Source organism: Diadema setosum, chromosome 16 (genome assembly GCF_964275005.1).
Source record: "Diadema setosum chromosome 16, eeDiaSeto1, whole genome shotgun sequence".
NCBI classification, from domain to species: Eukaryota; Metazoa; Echinodermata; class Echinoidea; order Diadematoida; family Diadematidae; genus Diadema; species Diadema setosum.
In genome coordinates, this window is record NC_092700.1 from 11,618,755 (window position 1) to 11,643,937 (window position 25,183).

The 25,183-nt window shown below is 40.6% G+C and overlaps 2 protein-coding genes across 2 annotated transcripts; both read left to right on the forward strand.

Annotated features, from left to right (window-relative positions):
* Nucleotides 1–460: 460 nt before the first annotated feature.
* On the forward strand, nt 461–8,130 carry LOC140239580 (uncharacterized). The gene is made up of 3 exons (XM_072319411.1): nt 461–591; nt 7,207–7,995; nt 8,064–8,130. The coding sequence occupies exons 2-3, from the start codon at nt 7,217–7,219 to the stop codon at nt 8,128–8,130; spliced, it is 846 nt and encodes a 281-aa protein (XP_072175512.1). The 5' UTR covers nt 461–591; nt 7,207–7,216.
* LOC140240047 (uncharacterized) lies at nt 8,110–23,946 on the forward strand. The gene is made up of 4 exons (XM_072319859.1): nt 8,110–8,494; nt 10,112–10,201; nt 12,231–12,461; nt 23,536–23,946. The coding sequence occupies exons 1-4, from the start codon at nt 8,174–8,176 to the stop codon at nt 23,929–23,931; spliced, it is 1,038 nt and encodes a 345-aa protein (XP_072175960.1). The 5' UTR covers nt 8,110–8,173; the 3' UTR covers nt 23,932–23,946.
* The last annotated feature ends 1,237 nt before the right edge of the window (nt 23,947–25,183 follow it).

Below are 25,183 nucleotides of genomic sequence, written 5' to 3' on the forward strand. Positions count from 1 at the left end.
ATTATTATACTGGAACTGACGTGTGTGTCGCTCCATGCTTGTAAATAAATGGCACTATTCATAAACAAGTTCCACTCGATACCATCCAAATGTTTGATCCGATGAGCAACACCATGGTTTCAGTATGGAGTGTGCATTGCAGTTTCAATGTCAGATCATTTCAATTTCGACTGTTGAACGCGGATGAAAGCAGGGACTTCGCCATTGGAGCAGAATGCCACATTGCGGGTTCTATTTTTAGAAATGGTGACTCATGTGCAATTTGGGTTTCCCCGGCTGTCTGGGCTGCAGCATACCGCTTGCAACAGTCCAGTACAGACATACTAGTAGTGTAGAGATCCGTGGTACAGTGCAGTATACCCTTTTAGACGAGCACGCTCGTACGCGTGCGCGCCCCGGTAAAAGTCGTCTCAGGTGAGTGGCATGGCGTAATGCTCTTCCTAAATTCGGCCCATCGAATGTTCTAAATATTGCCTATATTTTAACATCGAACCGACTGATACTTTTCAAGGGGCATTACCCTAAAGCTTTGGTTTGAGACTTCTGGAAGTCAGTGAAAGTCATGGCCAGATTGTTCGTTTTATAAACGAGGTAAGTAAAGAACAAGTTTTGTTTTAACAATGTTTCCGATACGCAGTAGGCCTAGGGCCTATCACTATCAGTGTCAGTGACAGTGCATTGCAGTGTCGGTGTATAAAACCAACACAATACAGACAGTTGTATGCCCCAGTTGTATGTCATGATGTAGGCCTATACCATGCTACAGAGTACAGGACCTATAGTATAGACCTACTCTGTGGACGAATCGAGTGTGCACTAACTTCTTAGACTAACTGTTCAGTGTTAGACCTAACATTAGTCAGTGGAGACTTTAAGTTGAATAAACTTTATAGATTTATAAATTATGCAAGTGGTTCATGTGGTCACACTACGCAGTCACAGCACTCAGCAGGTTGCTGTTCAATTCTCCACAGAATATTCCGGTACGGTACAGCAGGGGTGGTATTCTGAGGTCGTAATTAAGTCTGTAATTAACTTCGTGATTAAGTCGTGAAGTTAATAGGCCCTTAATCATGGGCAAAATCGGTATTCTGAGGACGTAATTAAGGTATGATTAAGTCCCCTGTAATTATCTTAGGTCCCTCCCATCTAATTGTTATTCCATCCAATCAGACGAGTTGTTAGAAGCCAAAATGATGATTACACGCGCAAATATGCCCTCAATGCGCGCTCCTCCACGCCCATGTAATTACAGCCCAAGAGCTCCGTGCGCACACTCCGGTATTTGATTACAACCCCTCACCTACGCACGCGAAGGTCTCAACCTCTTTGCTCAAATAAAATGACAAAATTCCTCGAAGATCGGCTATATTTCTTTTTTTCTCTGAATTCTACGGATACCATGATAACAAGATTCAACCGCTCCTCGGTTACCGAAGACGGTAAGCATCGCTGTGGCAGAGAAAACACGATGTAATGCGTGATATTGGAGTAGTTAATGACACTCTTTGGTATCATTAAGTTTTTCATTAACTTTCATACTTAATTACACCCTCAGAATACCGATTCGTAATTAAGTCTGTGATTAAGTCCTCTCAGAGGTGCACGCGCATTGATACGCGCAAACGCGTAGGTCCTTCCCGCCAAAACGCTTGTTGCTATGGTAGTTAATATACCCCCTACTTAATCATGCTCTCAGAATACCAATTCGGTAATTAAGTGCTAATCAGACACTTAATAAGCTCTCAGAATACGGCCCCAGGTATTAAGTATACAGCCTTACTTTACATTACAGGTAGGCCTGCCCATTACATTACGATGTCGATGGAACCAACTGCTGGTGTTAAAATTATTTGTTCCTGTACTCTCTCTGTACTAGTGTAGGATGGGTGTAGTGTTTTGTAGTCGTGTGTAACTCTTCGATGTGACCTGTATATGTGTGAGTGTGGAGCAAAGATCCAGTTACTTGTTTTTGTGATTGACTGGGGTAGCAAATACAAGTCAAGTGCATGCACAAAGCTGTAACTGTCTCTAGCACGCTACAAGCTACACCGGCACCAGGCGGAGTGCATTCGAGTGCTCTCCTATTCCTAAAGTGAACTAGCAACCGTACCGTACCTTTGCCAGAACCGAGGAGCACTTGAACGCTCCTGAAGTGTATACTGTATGGCATTATCACGAAATAGGTCCCCACTCCATCTCCATTCACTGTTCACAGCCATTCATTTCGTCATAGCCGGGGACTTCTCTCAACCTCCATAGACTTTGCACATGGTGGAGACGACGCACACGCAGAACGAGAGGGGACCGATATCATGATTTGGCCAAGTACTGTACCGAGCCAAAGGTGGACCACTTCCCGATGTGCTCCAAAAGCTAAAAAAAAAAAGAGCTAAAAAGAAAAGAGCGCACCAAAAGTTTGCATAATTTGAGAATGCACCATGCATGAATGTTGTATCATGCACATACCTCATAAAGGCAAAGACTAGAAAGAGTTCATTCTCTTCGGTTGGGATGACCCTCTTTCTACAAAATGTGTGACTCCCTCTAGAAATAAGTCAAAGAGCGCTTGAAAGCTCCAAATCTGGCACAGTTCAGTACATTACCTGTTGCCTTTGGTTCAGTTCGCTTTTATTCGCTGTAGAGCGCTCGAAAGCACCCAGGGACCTTGACCGAAAGATTGGTCTGTATCTGGTCGTCGGGGATACATTTGTATGTTCCGCGGAGACTGCGTCTGGCTTCATGGAATCCCCTCCTATACAGACTGAAGGCTATTCTACTGGCTCCTGTATTGATGCTCTGCCAGCAGTCATGCACAGACCAAACATTACTATAAACCTAATTTCATACATGTATAGCTTTTGTACATTCAAGCAAGTTTCACAAGACATGACACATTATGGATTTATGCAGCAATATTTGGGGCATGGGGTAACTTTCTCACATTGTGCAATCAAAATATAGTAACTAGGTTAGATCGCAGTATATATTCATCAAGTATAAAAACGGTGTCTATTGGCATATTTTTAATGCACATGATTTGTGTTTTGTCTTAATTTTGAATGTTATTTATCAATACCGTTGAAAAACATTCATGATAAAGAAGGCATGGTGATGGTGTAGTGTGGTGAGCAGCAAACCCGTGAACTGGAGCAATTTGGCATATTTAAAGCTGAAAGTGCCTCACTCTAAATTTTGAACCCTGATTTTTTTTTTCCAATTTGATATTTGGTATTTGCAGAATCGTAGGACTATCTGATATTGCTTAAAGTACATAAAGCGAAAGTCATAACACATGTCATGTGGTGTCAGTATTTATGATTCTTTGTAGTTTCAGCATGTATTGGGAATGCCTAGCTTATATGAGCACTGGAAGAATGATTGCATTTGACCATAATGAATATTCAATTCAAATGTATGTTCTTGGTCTCCAGTAGTTTTCACCCTCCCTGCCAAGTACTTGGTTTCATAATTGTGTTGGAAAATCACTTTGAGATATAATAAGGGTGTGCAATAGAAGACAACTTGGCTCTAATTGTTAAACAGGCCCTGACCTACACCATCATTTGCAAAAAGTGCCAGTAAAAGTAAAGTAAAGGTACATTGTACAATAATTTGTATGTTTAATTCAAAGTACTCATGACAATAACAAAGTGTAAATGACTGTGTTGACCAGTAGGGGATATTGTATTGGCTAGCCAAATAGCAGTAATTCACCATTAACTGTGGTGAAGCATGCAATTAGAAATCAACAGTAGCGAGGGAAAAAAATAAATACAAAATAAAAAGATGTAACTTTTGTGAGAGAGGAAAATTGCATACAGTAAATGCACTTTCTCCGATCACAGGCAATGACTTAAAAACATGATATTGATGGGAAGTATACTGTACATGCCATATATTTAGTGAGTCAAATTTGTGCGAATCTGGACTTCCCAACAATTTCACTTAGTGAATATTATCAATCATATAGTACTGGTACAGGAATAGACTAGACATATGTCAGGGCATGTCACATTCATATCTACAAAAATGTAGATTAGAGTTTATAATTTTGCATGTTGTTAAATTTGTGAATAGCACCCGAATTGCAAAATTAGCAAAAATAAAAACCTCATGAAATATATGGTGCATACAGTATTTGAAGTACATTGTACACCCCTTTTGCCATTGAGACAAGTTGGAAGAGGGCTTTAGAAAGCCAGGGGCCCTGATGCACTCTTATACCCAGTTTAGATAGGTCCTGAGATAGGCTTCATGGTCATGTAGAGTTTAGGGAATCTCATGCATGTCATCTGTGTTGAGGCTACTTCAGAAGTACTCCAGCAGTGGCGTATGGGACATAAATGTCTGGCGCACTGTAAAATACTGTGGCTGGATTGATAATCCTAGGTTACACGAGTATGTACAGTACCATGTGTGTTGTCTTCTGACCTGATCAAGGCTTGACATTAGTGGTGACCCGATGGCCCTGGGCCACCAGAGGTACAAGTGTACATGTAGATGTCAGGCCACTCCTTTTCAAGAAAAGAGATGTTTGGTGGCCGGCACGGGCCACCAAATTTCATTGTCGAGCCACCAAAAGAAAAAATTAATGTCAACCCTTGCTGATTCAAATTACAGGAATGTGGGGAGTATTGGCAAGCTGGACTGTTGCCCTGCAGTATGCTGCAATTGTGCATGCAGGCAGAACATGTACTTTGCAATTTGTACATACAGGCAGAATGTTATAGCATTTCCCACTTAAATACATGTTAAAGGACAAGCTCTTTCTAAAGGCAATGGGAATAATATTACCCATAACATACATGTCAGTAACGAGTCAAGGGAATGTGTAATTTTTTCAAAAGATGAAATTTTGTGAAATTCTCTTTATATTTTCCTTATATTGTTGTACGCATGTGACATCATACACTGCAGTAGTCTTTACATCCAGCGGTGACTGCACAAAAACTTCAAAGATTTATAACTTTTGAACGGATTGTCCGAGTTTCCTCAAACTTTCAATGATGTGTTCTACTAATATTGCTACATTCTCTCAATCCTTATGTTAAAGGTAGGGGATACCTTTTACAGACCTCCCAAAATGCAGCAAAACATTAAATATGAATCTCAGGGGACTTGTTTAGGCCACTGCTGAGAAATTTGGAAGTCAACAGTTATCTACAATTTGAATAATGCACAAAACTCAACTGCTCAGTAGTTCTGTGTGTCAGCCACACTTAAGCCTTTTTGTTGCAGTCTTCTGTATTTTTTTAAATCTATAAACACAAATCTAAAAGTATAAGAGCTGGGGGGCATTTCATGAAGGAACTTGTCGGATAAAATGTCCGACAAGTCAATTATATCCGACAAGTTCAGAGAAATCAGCCAATCAGACTAAAGAATTTCTCAAAACTTGTCGGATATAATTGACTTTTCAGATATTTTATCCGACAAGTTCCTTCATGAAATGCCCCCCAGATGTAATAACATAAAGAGTGTGTGGCAAGAATGGTATGAAATGTTTGTTAGTTTTGATGAACTTTCTTCGCAAAATATACATGATGGACACACATGCAGTGCATGGGTCTGCAAAGGTAGCCTAGTAATGTACTGGAATTTACGGTGAGCCCCGAAAAAAATTCAATTCAAAATCTAACGGTCAATAAAAATGTACTAAATGTTACCTTCCACTTTCAATACTTTATGGGAGTTTATAAAATGATACTCTCTTCAACATACCAAGTCTGTACTCTTCATTTAAGGCATGCAAATGGGATTCCCTACCTTTAATGAAGGTGAACTTGTCCTTTAATATACAGAAGGCCTGATGTACAAGTTTGACAATTGTGCATGTGCAAAATATCATGCAAATTGTCATTTGAAATTTGGTTTTGGTGGATTTACTGGCAACTGCATTGATTGTTTTGGCACACATGCCTTATTAGGTGGTTGAAAAGGCAATGTAGAACAGCAGGGCTTGCATCAGATACTTAAAGGGAAGGTAAACCCAAAGAGCAATGTGGATTGAGTGAAAGCAGCAACATTAGTAGAACACATCAGTGAAAGTTTGAGAAAAATCGGACAATCGATGCAAAAGTTATGAATTTTTAAAGTTTTGGTGTTGGAACCGCTGGACGAGGAGACTACTAGAGGATGTGACGTGTGAGTGGACAACAATACAAAGAAAATATAAAGGATATTCAACAAAAATTCACTTTTCTAGAATTATGAAAGAGCAGTGGATTAACCGCTTTCAGAAAGCAGGGGGAATAATTGCTACCCTTAACATATGTCAATATCAAGTTGATGGAATTTGTAATTTTCATGAAAAATGGATTTTTGTAGTATTTTCTTTATATTTTCTTGATATTGTAGTCCACTCATACGTCATAACCTCTAGTAGTCTCCTCATCCAGCGGTTCCAACACCAAAACTTTAAAAATTCATAACTTTTGCATCGATTGTCCGATTTTCTTCAAACTTTCACTGTTGTGTTCTACTAATGTTGCTGCTTTCACTCAATCCACATTGTTCTTGGGGTTTATCTTCCCTTTAAATAGACTGTTTCAGAAGCACCCTTTGATTTGAGCCCTGTATGAAAGAGATGGACTCTGAGACCCCATTTACAGTGCGAGGCTCCGCCGCGGCCGAGCCCGCCTTCATTTCAGTGTAAACGCGCAAAAGGCCAAATGCGGGGCCAAAATTTGCCGCGCATTTGGCCACGCTCTTTACGGCGCGGCCAATTTTAGTCTGGCTTCCAAACCCTCTGCCCGTACTATTTCGCTATTCAGGATATTAACCCCCTCAACGTCGAAAACTAGTATAGTTTAAGGTGGTTTTGTCCTGCAAAGGATATTTTTCCTTCGGCAAAGGCCTTTGCCCAAACAGCGACTTCGTTGCCATGGAATCCAGTTGGCAAAGGGTCTGAAAACCAGACTATACCAAATTGCGTTTGTTTACAAGCAGAGCGCCACTACGACAAAATATTGAAAGGTTTGAATTAAAAGCGCGACCAAGCCCAGCAGTGTAAATGGACAAAATTGCGGGGCTCAGCCCCGCAATTGAGGCTGGGCTCTGCCGCGGCTCGGCCCAGCCCCACACTGTAAACGGGTCTGAATAATCTATAGTACTCTTGCATATTAAAGACTACCATCAATCAACAGTCAGTAAACAAAAATAAGAACCCCAGTCAATAATGATCATTTGTGTCATCCAATACAGGTAGACTACCATGCCTGGTACCCTTGGCTTGGTGTCACAGTGTTTGGAAAGGATGTCGCTGGATGGCCGACCCCACACTCAGCCTGGTGCCTTATCATCTATGTCGGAGGCGGGCAGTGAGCTGGGTGGGAACATGGTAGGAGAGGGCCACCATCTTGGACCACCTACTGGATTATCAGAACCAGGGGTGGACCCTGGGGAGCAGCCAGGGCAAATAAGGAAAGATGCTGTCTTTAGGTACAGCAGTCTGAAATCCATTGAGGAGTCACAATCTGGGAAGACGGAACCGATGCTGGGCGGGGCCACAGCTGCAACGTCAGCCAGAGAATCTAATCCAGCAAATGAACAAGACATAGAATGTATCACAGAGCATATGAAAAGTACATGTATGTGTGGAGACAGGTTGAATCAAGAGGTCAGAGGTGTACAAGAAACTGGTGGATTGGAGAACGAAGAGGACATGAAAAGGGATGAAGATACACATGGAGAAAAAGCTGCTGGAAATAGTAGTGAGAAGGACCAAGGAGCAAGAAAGGATGAGAAAGAGGAATCCCAGTCATTAGCAGCGACACAGGAGAGGGGACACCCAAGCAATGTGGGAATGACTGTGCGAGGTAGAGGTGGAAAAGAAGAGGAAGCTGCTCTATTCCCTGTGCCGTCTAGCGAAGAGGATCAGCCAGGTCTCAAGGAATCAATATCAGGAACATTTCATCCATCACAGAGTGACTCCGCCCTCTTCTCCTCCTCCTCCAGCACATCAGAATCATCACCCCCCCTCAGTCGCAGCCAGTCCGTTTCAAGTTGCCGGAGAAAAGAATTCTACGATTTGCTTCTCATATACTCTGATAAAGATGAAGATGCGTGTGTCGCGGAATTCAGACAGTACGCCAGCCAGAAGCAGTGGAAGACAATATCCGTGGCTGAATTCCCTATTGGCAAGCTGAATCTTATAAAATTCTGTGAGGTGATGGAGGATTGCTCATATGCTGTCCTCTTGATATCAAAAAACTTCATGGAAGACAAAAAATGCCTGAGGCATTACCACATAGCTCTGGATTACAGCGACATGAATGATGACTTTGCGGAGTGTGTGTTGCCGATTCTGTTTGGGGATTTGAACCTTACGGCTGACCTTGGCTCAATTACTCATGTTCGCTGGGGTAGCCGCTACTTTGAGGGGGTCATGGCCAGATCCATCTCCTCCAACAAACGGGTAGAGAAAGAAAGGCAGAGTTCCTCCAGCGGTCCCCCTCCCTTCTCTCAGACACCTCGCACTCTTTCTCTTAATGTAAGTATCCTTTGTGCAAATAGTCTTCACTTTCAGCAGAACTGAAAAACAAACAACAACATTAACAAGGCAAAAACAAAAATGCTGCCACAACCAGGAATAAGTCTGTGATTTGCAAATATGTAGTAAGAAATCATTTAGACTTCATTCTTCTCACGAAATGATTTTATTGAAGTAGATTGTACAAAGACAGAGTAGATCTGGAACTCACCATCGGGTTTCTATTGAAAGAGCATGGAAAGTTTTTAGGGCCGAGACAGAGGGATAATTTGTTACATTCTGAAATTATTTGGTTTGTTGCAAAAATGCAAAAAACCTTAAAATCCAATGATGTGTCATTTATACCGGTATGTATTTTATACTTTACCTGATAATGTCCATTTTTGTAAAAATCTGATAGGTGGTAAAAATGTCAGAGGATATAGGACAGGCAAAACAAAATAACCTTTGCAAATTTTAAATTTGAACTGAAAATGAATTGAAAATTAAATTGAATTGCCTTTTCTTAATAATGGTGTGCCACACTTGGTCATTGTGCCTTTTTTTATACTTTGCCATTCTTGTTTGAAACGGAGGAGAGACTTGATGGATTTACCTTATGAAATGATGGACTTGAAATATAAGGCAGAATGTACGATTGGAAAATATCGTCGCCGGTCACACGAACCGACGAATCACTCGATTTTGGGTCAAATTTTCGATTTTGAGATTTTCAATCATTTCGATAGTACACATTCCATACTACATATTCTGAAATTCTCAGTGTGTAATTCAGTGTAATTTTTACGTAGTTATCACTTTTGTAGAAGTATGTAATTCCATTTGTGAAAATTATTTGTTTTCCCCATAGACGCGTGTGTTAAACAATCAGGTGATTCGACGGTTCGGTGACCGCGCGTACTAGTACGCGCGATCACCGAACCGACGAATCAGTGCGCATTGACTTGCGTGTTGTTTTTGAGATTCAACAGTTCATTGACCGCGCGCATAGTGCGCGTACTATGTAATACATGTGTTGACAATGACAACGCTCAATGTACATGTACATATGGACACACATGGAAAATGACAACGTTCTTTGCAGACCGAAAATACATGCATGCAGCTCTTTGACGATTTCCCGCTTATTTGTTAACAATACAATTCGATAAAAACTTCACAAGTTAGAGCAAGAATTGAAGTCTGGAGTACTACAAAAATAATTGGAAATTATAGACATGAAAGTGTAGCAACCATGAGTCAAAAATGGGCTAACTTCAAACGCGTTTTTCTCGAATTGTCATTCTTACGCAAACCTGGGGGATTTGTCGGTTCGTGTGACCGGCGACGATATAACCACCTTCATCATTCGTGGCAATAGAATGCTGTAAGACGAAGAATGATAGTGTGCATTTTAATTTCGCAAATTTCGCTAGAGACAAGATTCGCGAAATTGAAATGCACGTGAAGGCTTTTGTCCACACTATATGCATTGAATGCCAAAGGCACTTCGCGAAAATTTCATGCCGTGAAAAAGGCCATGGGCTCCAATTTCGCAAAAATTTCATGCCGCCAAAATATCATGTTTTACTGTATGCTTGATGAAGGATACTGTTAACACAAAATTCTTGAATGCAGGTACAATCAGGAATGTCTTGGTCACAGGCGCCAATACAGTCGTCTATACAGGTGACTGACCAAAGCAGGAGAGTCAGCCAGACAGCATTAGTAAGTATTGAAAGTATGGTCAAGCATGTCTACAACGATGACTTTAAAGGACGAATGCACCTTCATATGCAAGTGGATTGAGTGAATGCAGCAATATTAGTAGAACACATCAGTGAAGATTTGGGGAAAATTGGACGATCCGTTCAAAAGTTAAAAATTTCTAAAGTATCTGCGCAGTCACTGCTAGATGAGAAGACTACTACAGTGTGTGGTGTCACATGCATCAAATGATATAAGGAAAATATAAAGAGAATTTCTCAAAATTTAATTTTTTGAAAAAAAAGTGCACATTTTCTTGACTTCTCACTGATATACATGTTAAACATGATATTATTCCCCCTATCTTCTGTAAGAGGCAAGTCAAGCATTCACTCAATCCATATGTCTATGAAGGTGGACTTTTCCTTTAAAACTGGGTGGCGTAGTAAGGAAGGATTCATGGGTAGCCCGATTCAGTCAAATGTGTGTTGTAGCAAAATCAGCCCGTCCTCAACGGGTTAAGCTGTATACAGTTTGTTACCGGGAATCTCAAATATAGAACTGGGTCTTCCCACTCCATGTATCCCCATGCTATCAGGTCTGTAAGAGACACAAAATGAGGTTGTTATACATAGACAGGTGGTTGATGTAGACAGGTTGGACATGGTAGCAACATTTCAGTGTCCCTTATCATCATTATATGTACAATACTGTAAAAGTGGAAATTTTCGCGGTGTTGAAATTTTTGCGCATTTCGCGCAACCAGAAACTAGCGCGAAAATAAAAACACGCGAATATTTTTGCTTGCCATACGTTCCTGTGCGTGATGTCTTGATTCTGCGGAATTAAAAACACGCGAAACTCTTCTGACCCGGCCTAGCGCGAAAAATTAGTCGCGCGAAAATATCCACTTTTACAGTAGTGTACATGACAATACCACTGCACATGTAGCTCTACATAGTACTACATAACCGTGCGATTATCATTTATGTACATACATGTATACACATTACACTTCATAAAGTCATTTGTGTCACCTAATCGCCCCCCCCCCCCTTTCAAATGGTCACCAGTTGCCTTTAATAGCTGTAGACAAGTCTCAGTATCATTTGTTACTTGCCGTGGCTGACGAATTTAGAGTTAGCTGATTGCTCTGCTACAGCGCACTGCAGAGGATTTCAATATTATCACTATGGACAAGTGGCTGTTGTAGACGGATGGATACTGGAGAGTTTGACTGTATTCCTGCTTGCATCTGAAGCTGAAAAAAACTCAGTGAAGGTTCATGAATTTCAAACTCTTTGTAATTTATGCCACAAGTGCAAGATGGTCAGGGTGAGTGTGGAGTATTACAGTGCAGGGTGTATTGTGGTATATACTGCCAATTAATTCTCTGAGAAAGATTGCAAAGATTTCAAGCAAATTTCACCCTTATGTTGAATGAACATCATGTTGTAATTGTGCAGATCTGGTCTGCTTATAAAACTCTCACATTTATCATACAATTTGTAGGCTTTAGATTGATGAAAGTTAGTCATTACTTGTTACCAGTATCGATTTTCAATCCACACTCACATGTGGGCAGAGGAGCAAAACACATACATGTGTCAATTACCAGTAGGATCAAATTTTAACTTTTGATTTTAGTATGATGCATGACATTTACCCCCTTGTCATATCAACAGGAAAACAAAAAACATTTGATCACTTTGAATATCCCAATCAGTGGCCGATCCAGAGGGGCGTGCACCTTTGCTGTTAAGACAAAAGAAATAAAAAGTAACAAATGAAATGAAACCCGGAAGTACCACAAGAATTATTGTTTGCCCCCCCCCCCCTTTATGGAATTCCTGGATCCACCCCTGCCAGTAGAAAACTGCTGGTTTCTTCAGGCAACTCAAGCTTAAAATGACAAAATTCTCATGTACTTTGTGTGTTAATGATTGTCGACTCTATACCGTGTAGTGCTTGTGTGTTGTTGCTAATCTGTTCAGCTAGAACTACTTGATTCACCATTTTTGGCTGTGTTTTGAATTGTTGCTACTTCCAGAGGAAGCCAGAGCAGGAAGCCTGCCTCATGCCATCAGAAGTCGACTCTCCCAGCCTACCCCCAATTCCTGCACCCACAGTCGCCAGTGGTGGCGCTGTTTGTGCCACAGGGGGTGCCCAGACCACCACCACTTGTCACAGGGAATCAATGCAGGGGCAGGCAAGTTGGGCCAGTGACAGCCCCCCATCAGTGCAATGCGACCAAGGGTCATTGGCTAGTGGTCCATCACAGGTACGTCACGCTCCTCGGTAACTCTTCTATTTATCCTTCACAGGGCAGATGGTGACTACAGGGATTAAACTAAATGATCCATCCATAGCATTTTCATTGCTACTGAGAGACTTGTAGCCTTCTTTAAATGTGACCCGCTACAACAAAAGGAACCAAAATTCGAGGGTGGTTGAGTTTTGAAAATGACATGACATTATTACCTGACTCTTCCGCTTTAATTTCATATAAAACATGACTCATAAAAGTACTCAGTTGCAGAGATATTAATGATTTTTATGAAACCATGACGAGTGGTCTAGGAAATCAGTGTTTCAAAGTTTTCTTTCCGATGCAATCATGATCAACGGGAGATAAGACAGTTTTCACCTCTTGACGATGGAAGGTCTGCACATAGCAACCTCTGCGATGTTCATTCAAGCTTAGCGCCTACGGTCTACACACAACCAATCAGTAATCAGGATGCCACGCACTGACCAATGAGACCACTCCCTTGTTGCTAGGGGCGGAGTCTATCTGCGGCGCTAAATCCAAGTCTTTGGACACATTTTTATTCCGCTGAAAGTCTGAAAATCATGGCCTGGAAAAAAGCTTATTTCTTGCCTTTCCTTTCATTATTTAGCTTTGAAATTTCAGCAGATGATAGGCAAAACATCAGACTACAAAATTATGCCCAAAACAGAAATTCAATAGTTTGACCGATTTTGATGATCTTGCTTCAAAACTCGATTTTCTTGGCTCAGCTTTCAGCAACTTTCGGATCCTTTTGTTGTGGCGGGTCACAAATAGAGCGTGTCAAACTCACATTCACATAATTTCTTACATTCCTGACAATAAATGTTATCTGTTATATTATCATCAGTTAGCCAAAGTGAGGAGAGAGTGCACATTGTGATGCATGCCACTGGTACCTTCAACGCAAATTTTCTGTGGTAGCCATTTTCACAGTAGCAGCATCATCGACGAGCTTACAGCTTGCTATTGAAAGGCACACTGCTGCGACTTCCGTTTGCAATGTATATCCAACTTTCATTACATGCTGCTTCAAGTCTAAATCATATTTTGGTATCATTTGTGTTAGAAATACCATGTTTTTATAGGTAGACATCATTTGCCAATTGAATACTGTTTACGCCGAATATTTCGCGTTGTATTTATTTTCGTGAATTTCGTGAGTCAGGTGCTCTTAGCAAAATTAGAAAAGACAGGCGAAAATATTGACTCTGATCCCAATGTGGATGTGACGTACGCGTGTACATTGCTCCGTTCGGTATAGGACTCCACGCTCGCAAATTTAACCACTTCGGAAATTGTCGGGAACTCCTGATTCGCAAAAATTTAGACTCATGAAATATATGGCGTATACAGTACACTCCAACGTGTTCCCCCATAGGAGATTACAGCAAGAATGTTCTGCTCTTGGGTGAACGTTAGAAATGGACACTGACAAATATTTCATGAACCTACTTGTATAATGGTATTACATTGTATTATACTCCAGTGTATGTAGGAAGACATGTGCAGGTCAACTGTACAGGCATTAATTTCGTGCTTTTAATGCGATGCAGCTTGTACAGTGCACAATGTGTAGCGCACTCCCATATGTCAGTATTCCACACACTTTACAGCAAATTAGTCTGGGTGCCAGAGGCTGAACCTTGTTTTACCGTCCACCCAATGTTTTTTGATGGTTTTACCCTATTTCGGGGGTGCTGAATCCGAATCCGGATGATGCAACTCTTGCATCCTTGAGGGTTTTGAGATATTCAAGGTGGCCGCCAAGATGGCCGCCAAAACCGGAAATTCCCTCGTATTTCCTTCTAAATGGTGAGATATTGAAAACAAGTGATGGTTTTACCCTATTTCGAGGGTGCTGAATCCGAATCCGGATGATGCAACTCTTGCATCGTTGAGGATTTTGAGATATTCAAGATGGCTGCCAAGATGGCCGTCAAAACTGAAAATTCCCACGTATTTCTTTCTAAATAGTGTGAAATTGAAAACAATTGATGATTCTCCCTATTTGGAAGGTGCTGAATCCGAATCTGGATGATGCAACTCTTGCATCCATGAAGTTTTAGAGATATTCAAGATGGCCGCCAATTAAAACCGGAAATTCCCTCGTATTTCCTTCTAAATAGTGTGAAATTGAAAACAATTGATGATTCTCCCTATTTGGAAGGTGCTGAATCCGAATCTGGATGATGCAACTCTTGCATCCATGAAGTTTTAGAGATATTCAAGATGGCCGCCAAAATGGCCGCCAATTAAAACCGGAAATTCCCTCGTATTTCCTTCTAAATAGTGTGAAATTGAAAACAATTGATGATTCTCCCTATTTGGAAGGTGCTGAATCCGAATCTGGATGATGCAACTCTTGCATCCATGAAGTTTTAGAGATATTCAAGATGGCCGCCAAAATGACCGCCAATTAAAACAGGAAATTCCCACGTATTTCCTTCTAAAAGGTGAGATGTTGAAAAACAATTGATGGTTTTACCCTATTTCGAGGGTGCTGAATCCGAATCTGGATGATGCAACTCTTGCATCCATGAAGTTTTAGAGATATTCAAGATGGCCGCCAAAATGGCCACCAAAACCGAAAATTCCCACGTATTTCCTTCTAAGTGGTGAGAAATTGAAAACAGTTGATGGTTTTACCATATTGCGAGGGTGCTGAATCAGAATCTAGATGGTGCAACTCCTGCATTGTTGAAGATTTTGAGATATTCAATATGGCCGTTAAAATGGCCGCCCAAAACGGAAGTTTCCATGTATTTCCTTCTAAATGGTGACAATTTGAAAGAAAATGGTGGTTTTTATCTTATTTTGAGTGTGCTGAATCCGAAGCTCAGGATACAACTCTTGTATCCTTAAGGGTTTTGAGATGATAAAGATGGTCGCCAGAAATGACCGCGAAAAATGGAAATTCATATGTAGACCCCCTATTTCCTTCTAAATGGTGTAAAATATAAAACAGTTGGTGGTTTTACACTATTTTGAGTTTGCTGAATTTGAAGCTCCAGTATACAGCTCTTACTTCCTTGAGGGTTTTGAGATAATAAAGATGGCCGCCAGAATGGCCCCTAAAAGGCCGTCAAAAAGGAAAATTTCCATGTGAGTCCTATATTACCTTCTAAATGGTGTGAAATTGAAAACAAGTGGCGGTTTTACTCTATTTCGAGGGTGCTGAATCCGAATCTGGTTGATGCAACTTTCGTGTTCTTTTTTAAGGGTTTTGAGATATCCAAGATGGCCGCCAAAATAACTGTCAAAAATTGGTAAATTTTAGGTCCTATTCAGCACCCTCGAAACTTGGTTGTTGAAATTCGTCCATTCTTTAGGGTTTTTAGACATCCAAGATGACAGCCAAAATAAGTGGCAGAAATTCCAATGTCAATATATTTTTTCTTAATGGTAAAATTTTTATAATGAATTGATGGTCTTACCCTATTTTGAGGGTGCTGAAGGTCTTTGAAGGTTTTCGGACATCTGTAAATGTCCTGTATGAACGGAAACTCCTTAACATGTTCTTATACTGAAATGGTGAAGTATTGTGCTCCAACGCGAAGCGGGAGATTAAACCCATGCAGGGTGAAAAGCAATAATTCGTATTCTTGAATTCAACTCAGTTGAGCGAATTTGTCAAATCAGCCAAAATTTATTGACAGTCAAAATGACAGTCACAATGGTATTGTAATATACTGAGATATTCCGATATGTCTCAAACGGAACTTTAACACGTACTGGGAAAAAAGAAGTGATATTGACATCATACTGAAACGTACAAACGCAAAGAAAGATACGATTGAAAATGTCTTTATGCATAATTTTTATGAAATAATGCTTGTGGTCACCAATAATATGTGACCCGCTACAACAAAATGATCCTAAAGTCGGGCGCAGTCGATTATTTGAAAATTGCATGATATAATCCCCTAATCTCTCTGCTTTAAATTGATATATAACACATTTTATAAAAATAATCGGCTGCGGAGATATCGATGTTTAAAAGAGAGCATGTCGAGACGTCTGGAAAATCACTGTTTCGAGAAAAGCGCCCTAAAAGTCTTCCTTTCGACGCAATCAGTTTTCACCTCTGGACAATAGAAGGTAAGCCCTAGCAACCCCCGAAGATTTCATTCAAGCACATCAGCGTCGGCGGTCTCCTCACCAACCAATCAGTGACCAGGATGTGAGAAGCGGCTGAGCATAGCGCACCCCGCCCGCACGCACCAGTCGACTGGGCAGTGTGCGAGCTTCACGCTTCGGTTAGCAGCAAGCAGCAAACTGACCAATGAGATCACTCTGGTCGTTGTTAGGGGCGTAACCTTTCTGTGGCGCTCAATCCAAATTTTCGAACTAGTTTCTGCTTCGTTAAACGCCAAAAAACATGGCTCAGAAAATTGCTATTTTCTTATCTTTCCTTTGATCATTTTGCTTCAAAATTTCGACAGATGATAGAAGACATGTTAGACTCCAATAATATATCAAAATCAGAAAATCGTAAGTTTTGACCAATTTTAATGCTCTGACTTCAAACTCGATTTTCACGGCTTCGACCGTGCGCGACTTTAGGACCTTTTTGTTGTAGCGGGTCACATATGGCTCCATAGATGTAAAGTTAATCCTTTTCGGCTATCAATAGAGTAAAATTAAATTATGGCATGTTGGTGTTGAAACTTGTCTTGTATTCTGACGAGTCTCGCCTCGTATTCTTGTGAAACTTGTCGCATATTCTGATTAGGTCATTGGAAATGGTTGCATCCATGACCACTATAGTAGATATCAATAAGGGTAATTTCAAAAGCACTCTGCGCGATTATGATATTCATAAGTACTGGATTATCAACTATTACCTTCTATGTTGTCGTTTGATTTTTATCTAGTTTTTTTTTTTTTTTCAAGGCGCGTTACCTGTGATTTGTCCGTCCCCTCGTGTGTGTTTGTAACAGATTATATATACATATACATACATAATGTTACATCATATTGAAGAAAAAATTGAAGCATAACAATAAAAATGTCCCACTCGTGTCTTCAACAATGTCATCAAGACCACCAATATAAACCAAATAACCAATTTGAGTGTTCATGGATAAAGAGATTAAAACTGCTCATGGATTAAGGCAGGTAATGTTGGGTAATTTCAGTACACTTCTCTACATCACTATCACAAAATAGATGAACATGTCTTGTCCATTAATTGTTTATAGTGTTCAAAACTTATCCATTATATGTAGAGGAAACAGTGTAATCTTGCAATTATTCAACCGCATCTGTAGTCTTGAAGGGTTAATTATTGCTTGCACACTTGTATCGTACCAACTCAAAGATATCCAGTAGAGCTGAATTCACTGTATGTACAGCAAGTTCAAACTGTGCCATTGACGAAAACCATCAATTGTTATCAATTTCTCACCATTTATAAGAAGGAAATACATTAGAGTTTCCGTTTCGGCGGCCATTTTGGCGGCCATTTTGGCGGCCATTTTGACTATCTCGAGGTGCATCATCCAGATTCGGATTCAGCACCCTCGAAATAGAGTAAAACCATCAACTGTTTTCTATTTCTCACCATTCAAAAGCTAATACATAGATATTTCCGGTTTTGATTGGCGGTCATTTTGGCGGCCATTTTGGCGGCCATCTTATCTCATTACCCTCAAGGATGCATCATCCAGACTCGGATTTAACACCATAGAAATAGGGTAGATCCATCAATTGTTTTCAATTTCTCACCATTCAAAGGAAATAAAAAAAGGAAATACATGGAAATTTCCGGTTTTAATTGGCGGCCATTTTGACAGCCATTTTGGCGGCCGTCTTGAATATCTCAAATACTTCATGGATGCAAGAGTTGCCTCATCCAGATTCGGATTCAGCACCTTCCAAATAGGGAGAATCATCAATTATTTCCAATTTCACACCATTTAGAAGGAAATACGTGGGAATTTTCGGTTTTGATGGCCATTTTGGCGGCCATCTTGAATATCTAAAAATCCTCAAAGATGCAAGAGTTGCATCATCCAGATTCGGATTCAGCACCCTCGAAACAGGGTAAAACCATCAATTGTTTTCAATATCTCACCTTTTAGAAGGAAATACGTGGGAATTTCCGGTTTTGGCGGCCATTTTGGCGGCCATCTTGGCGGCCATCTTGAATATCTCAAAATCCTCAAGGATACAAGAGTTGCATCTTCCAGATTCGGATTCAGCACCCTCGAAATAGGGTAAATCCATCAATTGTTTTCAATATCTCACCATTTAGAAGGAAATACGTGGGAATTTTCGGTTTTGGCGGCCATTTTGGCGGCCATCTTGAATATCTCAAAATCCTCAAGGATGCAAGAGTTGCATCATCCAGATTCGGATTCAGCACCCCCGAAATAGGGTAAAACCATCAAAAAACATTGGGTGGACGGTAAAACAAGGTTAGGCCCAAAAAGTGGCTTTGGCACCCAGACTAAATCGAAAGGGATCACAAAATGAGGGTACATGTTTCAGGGCAGGTTGAGATTTATTCTCTCAGGGTCAGCTTACATAAGGTCTAAACACCACGTGTGAGCAATACTGTGTAGAAATTCACGACCAGGCCCATGAATGAGCATTATTTTGAGCCATAGTCTTGTTTTACATGTACATAAAAAACAGTAGGTTGTTGTTTGTTTGTTTGTTTTGTTTTGTTTGTTTGGTTTTTTTTAGGGGGGTGTTGTTTGTTTGTTTTTTGTTTTTTTCCAATTATGATATTACCCCGTTGGTACATGTCAAGGTAAGAGAGAGAGAGAAAAAAATCTCATACCAGAGAACAGTGATATAAGTACCTGTAAATCCAGAAAGTCTGGCATGCATGAAACTTTTGCAAATTAGGCGAGGAGCCAAGATTTGCAAAAGTAATGTGCATGTGAAAGTTTTCATGTACACAATGTATTGGAATGCAAGTACATGTAGTTTAATAACTGGCAATTTTTTATTGTGGTCAATTCGCGAAAGTTTCATGCCGCAAAGCAAAAAAAAAGGGGGGGGGGGCTTTGGTTCCAACTCTCGGATATAATATGTCTGATTTTACAGTAACCTGTACTTTGTACAATGACATACATGTGAGTTAGTGATGCAGGGCACTAGATGAGTAGACCGGTATTTTGATTTTATGCAAAAGACACTACATGTAAGTGCATTGGCCATTATGTCATTTATAGTGCTCAATGTACACGTGTAGAATATGTTGCATAGCTGCACAGCACTCACACAGATTGTCGCTTAGAGAAATCACACTCAGATGTGCAGTATTTCAGGCAACATCCCTAGCAAATGGCTCCTGGCTGGCTGCTTCCACCTTAATGTCACAGTTATTAGCTCATTTGAGTCAGATGACTCGAGTGTATTATACTGTAAACTTCAGTATTTTCATACCATGACTTTTTTTGCATTGAGCGGCTCAAAAACAAATTTGTAGGTTGTTGAATTCATGGTGAATTCACAGAAACTTACTGTAAAGCATGATATTTTCATGGCATGAAATTTTCTTGAATTTTCACTGGCATTTAATGCATATAGTGTAGAGAAGAACTTTTGAGTGAAGTTTACGGTACATTTAGTTTCAAGACATTTATACCAGTAGGCAGAGAAAGCACTCCAAATAGTGTACCAATTAGTAGACAAAGCACAGTATGAGTAAGGGATAAATGCATTATTCCTTGCCTCAATGCAACAAGTCTGTTGTTATCATGTAAAATGTTTGCCTCATGTTTAATCTGCATCCTATTGCAAATGTTCATTTTAGATATAATGAGTACAGACCAAAGTTGAAGATGAGTCAGCTTGATCCTATTGTTCATAGCTAGATTTGGAGTTTTTATTACATATTGTACAATGTACATTCTACTTACTTGCATTTGATCAGTGAGAGCAGATTTTACCCAATTAGTCTAATTAAGAGGTAAAAAAAATCCTGTTTCATTTATAGGAAGTATATCTTATTCAAATCCTACTAAATGCAAGTACATGTAGGCCTACCTCTGTGTGCAGAAGAGTCCTGTTCGATGGGCCCCAGTGATTAGTTGTGTGTGCAAATGCAATTATTGGCATTTGTGTGCTTGTATTTTCTTGTGCTGATTGGTTTCAGTAGATATGAATGGAGTAGGATAGAATATGGGAACATGGTGCAAGGTCTCTGTTCCCATCTCACCACATAGCGGTATGATATGCTTTGAAATCTTTGAAGGTTTCCGTGGCGGTAGAACGTTGGGTGGTAGAAGGCTTAATGGTGCACCACATATTCTTTCTAGGGGATGTGTGTGGCCCTGAAAAGGCCCTTTCCAGGGCCAAACACATCCCCTAGAAAGAATATGTGGTGCACCCTTAAGCCTTCTACCACCCAATGATATGCTTTGATGTAGTTTTCAAGCATTGAGAAAACAAACAAACCAACAAAACAAATCATGAACCAGGCTCTTTATGCGTGACACAACTGATTCACTTGTCAGTATGTAGATTTTAGTCTTGCTGTCTAGTTGTAGTCGTTGCCTATCCAAATATGTCCGGATTTAAATTTTGATTTTCTGTTCATTCAGATAAACTTGATTAGGTCCATGTTTTACAGGGAAAAATAGAACATACATTGTATGTGAGCAGGAAGCAAGGTTATGTAAATGTCAAGTTAGGATCAAGTTACAGCCATTCCAGCTGAAGATAGACCACACAATTATTTTACAGTATACTGGCTGAGTCTCTTGCAGTCATATAGTCAATAGATAATAAACGGAAAGATGTTAACTCCGCAAATGCCATGGCTCGTCAGCAGCACACCAGGGATTATCAGTGTTTCGGCCATTTAAGTGCTGTACACCTCCCCCTGGCTGGCCGGTGCTGCGTTGGGATCCCCTTGACAGCACCCCCATGGCATTTCAAAGACAAAACAAAACAACACAAAACAAAACACACACACACACACACACACACAAAAGGGAAATGCTTGGCCTCAATCACCTCTTCTCACTCCAGAAACACTCTCTCTACACCCCCCCCCTATTCCCACCACCCCCCCCCCCAAGCCTTCCCAACTATCCATGCAGATCCTCTCTCTGCTGCCCCACAAATTCTCCTGATCCACCTTTCCCCATCCCTACCACCTATTCCCATCCCTCTGACCCACCTCCTTACCGATCGTCCAGCAAATCCCCTGCACCCCACCTCCACAGTATGCACCTCTGCTCTCCACCCCCTTTTCTCACACTCCTCTCTCAACTCAGCATACCTATCCAATTTTCTTTCCCTTGCCTCATCCATCCTTGTCTCCCATGGCACAGTTAGCTCCACCATTGCTTACCTGTGCACAGACCTAGCCACCAGCACCATGTCCGGCCAAAGGGCAGTTTCTACCACCTCCTCTGGCACTGTACGGTTCCCCTCATCCACCCGCACCTCCCAATCGTCTCCCGCCGCTAGAAATAAGCTGCTTTCCTTTAAATGCATGGTGTATTATCAGTGCAATGACAGAAATCTTGAGAACAGACTCAGGCAGATATGACCAAAATGAAGAATCCCTATTAACCCAACCTGTGAAGAATGTGCTGTACATTGTAGGCCCTACATCTTGAACTTGATATTCTCAATTTATGAATTCCAGATGGAAAAGAAAAAGGAAAATCTATCATATGTGATTACAATTACAGAGTTATGTGATTTAGAGTGTGCGAGTGTCACTCTATTTCTAACATTTTCTGAACTGTTTCTTTTTTCTTTTTCTTTTTTGGTTTTCTTTATAAAAAGATAGATTCATTCGCCTTGCAGGTTAGGAGGTCTTGAATATTATAACTTCATTTTACACCCCACACTCCCACCAAGGCAGAGCACAAAGCCATAAATTACAGCAAATTAGCTCTTTGGTCATGACTGATGTACATTTATAGAAAGATTTATGAGCCTAGAAAAGCTGCAGGAAGCGTTTTGTTGGTAAAGAATACAATGTGGAAGTTAAGATAGAGTTCAGTTTTCGGATAGTTTGTCCCCGGGTTATTGTGGCCAGATATTATTTCTGTGCTGTTGTTTCTTTCAGGTTGTCTCCAGTGTGCCTCTACATAAGTAGCTCCTAGGTTGTTATGTCACCAATGTGGAGTCCATAGATTCCCACTTCAAAAAAAAAAAAAAAAAAAAAAAAAAAAAAAAGATAATTATGATAATGAAGAATCAGGATATATGGATTTACCATGTTTATAGATTAAACATCAGGAATACTCCCAAAAATCTGCAATGTAGGTTTATGATGTAACAACCTCATAGCAAGTACATGTGTGCTCAGCATTTGTGATGTAGTGTCTGGTTCAAAGACTACCTCATTCAGCAACAGGTGATATATAAAGGACATAGAGATGCTTGTTTCTCCTGATGGCACAGCACATCATGTTTTTGTTTTTTGTTTTTCTTGGGGCAAATTTTTATGAAATTGTGATTGCACTCAAATGCAAGGGCTTTCACTCCAAGTAGCATAAAAATGGCTTGTGAAAGAAAAGCTTTAAACACAGAGAAGTAAAGATTGAAGCAAAAACACTGAGAAATAAGACAATGGGTTGTATGAGTACTGCTACCAGACTGTGGCTTGCTGCGCTTCCGTCCTGAAGTGAAAGCTCTCTGGACAGTGTCGCTAAAGTGGACCCAATCATTTCAAAGCAATAGGTATTAAACCAAGGTGTATCATTGAAACACTCAAACAGACAGTAAGTTGTGCACAGAATTGACGTACCGCTACTCAATGATAAATTGTGTAAACAGCATCAATTTTTTCTTGGTTTACTCTTTTTTCCACTTGCATTATGTGTTTTTGCAACAAAAACAGGCAGCAGTACAGAGAAATCTTCCTTGGTCTGGGGAGCTCCTTAAAAGAGCCTTGGTGCATGAATGCATTTATCAGACAGTGCTGCAAATTATTTTGAACCAGAGTGCATTTTTAGGCTAATCATAAGAAATCCAAGTGTAATTTACAACGCCCAATACTGAGTTAAGATACACATTATTGGTCAATCCTACGATGTTTAAATTTAGCAACTTGCACCCTGTTTTTCTCTTCACTACATGATAGGCTCCGTGTCCACAGTCAGCAGCTGACATCTTCCTCGAGCTCGACGTCAGCTCACAGCCAAGCGAACGCTCTGCCGCCATCCTGTCCCACGGACGCTTTGCCGAGCTCTGCAATCTCCTGGACCCCACCCACCCCACGGGGAGCGACTGGACCATGCTGGCGGAGATCCTGGACCTGAAGAAGAGCCAGATCGGGGTCCTGAACGAGAAGCGCGGGGGCCAGACCAAGATGCTGCTGGAAATCTTCTTCAGGCTGCACGAAGGAGAGGAAAGACTGGCCATCTTGGAGAAGCTGCAGGACACCCTGGAGATTATGGACAGGAACGATGCAGAAGATGTTATTAAGAAGGAGATAAAGATCCTCAAATGCAGAAACCTCAAATGCAAGAAGAGATAATGTTGGTGTCACATCTATCTATTCTGGATTGTACAAGCAGTCAAATTCTTCAGGTGGAAAAAGGAATGATAAAATAAATGACACCTTTCATCTATCATATAGTCTTGCAGAGATGTCAGTTGTTGCTTCTGTGCTGTATTTAGTACAAATACTGCAGGTTTCATGGAAAATACTTCTTTTTTCCCCGAATGGTATCAACATATGTGTCTCCTGCAGGAAAGGTAAAAATACTGTTTTTCCACCAAAAATATGCCTTTCCTGCCCTCAGAGTTCTTCAATGGTGTTTACAAGGTTCACATCCATGGTCTTCTTACAGGTTGCTGTTAATGCAAGTGGTGCATCCTGTGAATGGGCTGACATGATATGTTGTAGCGTTCAAGCATGCATGTTAAACAAAATGTGTCTCCAGAAATATGAAAGTTGAGTAAAATCTTTGGTTTCTCCGTGAGCCCATTATGCGCCCAGGTGCTTTGCTTACGGGTAGCTTGACAAGCATTTTATTCAGCATTCAGTAATCCCTCCAAACTTGATCCAGTTGTAAAGCTGGCAAGCCCAGTTAGGTGTAGCAATGTGCCTCAGTCCAACATGGTGGCTAGGAAGACGCAATGAGGATTAAGAGGTTCAGGTAAACGCTATTCATTGATGATTAGTTTGCTTTCCAGACATTTGTGCCAATTGATGACCAAAGTACAGTAAGGATTAAGCGATTCACATCAAGCATGTGTGGTCACAAAGCCTAAGTAATTTGGGAAAGAAAGGGTGTAAGCTTTAAACAAACCCTTCTAGTCACTGATTGACAAGACTTAACAAGAGTCAATGGCATAAAGTCCAGCTTGCATGCCCAACTCATGTTCTCTATTTTTCTTTTGACTGGGTATAAAAGATTGTTTGTGATAACTGTAGGAAGTGCTGTCAAAAGTGATAATGCAATTATACCACACAATTAGATTTTCCAAGGGTGAATATTAAGATGGCTGTGTAAAATGGCATCAAAAAGAATTACTTAATTTCCCGTTGTATCTTCCATCTTTATTCTTACATCTCACATATCTAGTATTGGTAGTTGAGGAGACCGTTGGGGCGCCACAGAAGACTTCGCAGCCAGTTTCCTCCATCATATCCCTCCCTCTCCTCTGCCTTCCTTTGTGCCTCTCTTAAAGGCACATAGTCCCGGTAGTGTAGAAGGCGCTGTTGATGATACTGGCAATCACCGTTAGCATTGATACGAAGATTGCCAAAGTTGAGCTGTCAT

What these genes read in the sequence shown, in the direction of transcription:
- LOC140239580 (XM_072319411.1), top strand. Translation starts at nt 7,217, where the DNA reads ATGCCTGGTACCCTTGGCTTGGTGTCACAGTGTTTGGAAAGGATGTCG. An exon ending in CCCCCCCTCAGTCGCAGCCA is followed by an intron (nt 7,996 to 8,063) that starts GTCCGTTTCAAG and finishes ATAAAGATGAAG; the next exon opens with ATGCGTGTGTCGCGGAATTC.
- LOC140240047 (XM_072319859.1), top strand. Translation starts at nt 8,174, where the DNA reads ATGGAGGATTGCTCATATGCTGTCCTCTTGATATCAAAAAACTTCATG. An exon ending in CTCGCACTCTTTCTCTTAAT is followed by an intron (nt 8,495 to 10,111) that starts GTAAGTATCCTT and finishes TCTTGAATGCAG; the next exon opens with GTACAATCAGGAATGTCTTG. An exon ending in GAGTCAGCCAGACAGCATTA is followed by an intron (nt 10,202 to 12,230) that starts GTAAGTATTGAA and finishes TGCTACTTCCAG; the next exon opens with AGGAAGCCAGAGCAGGAAGC.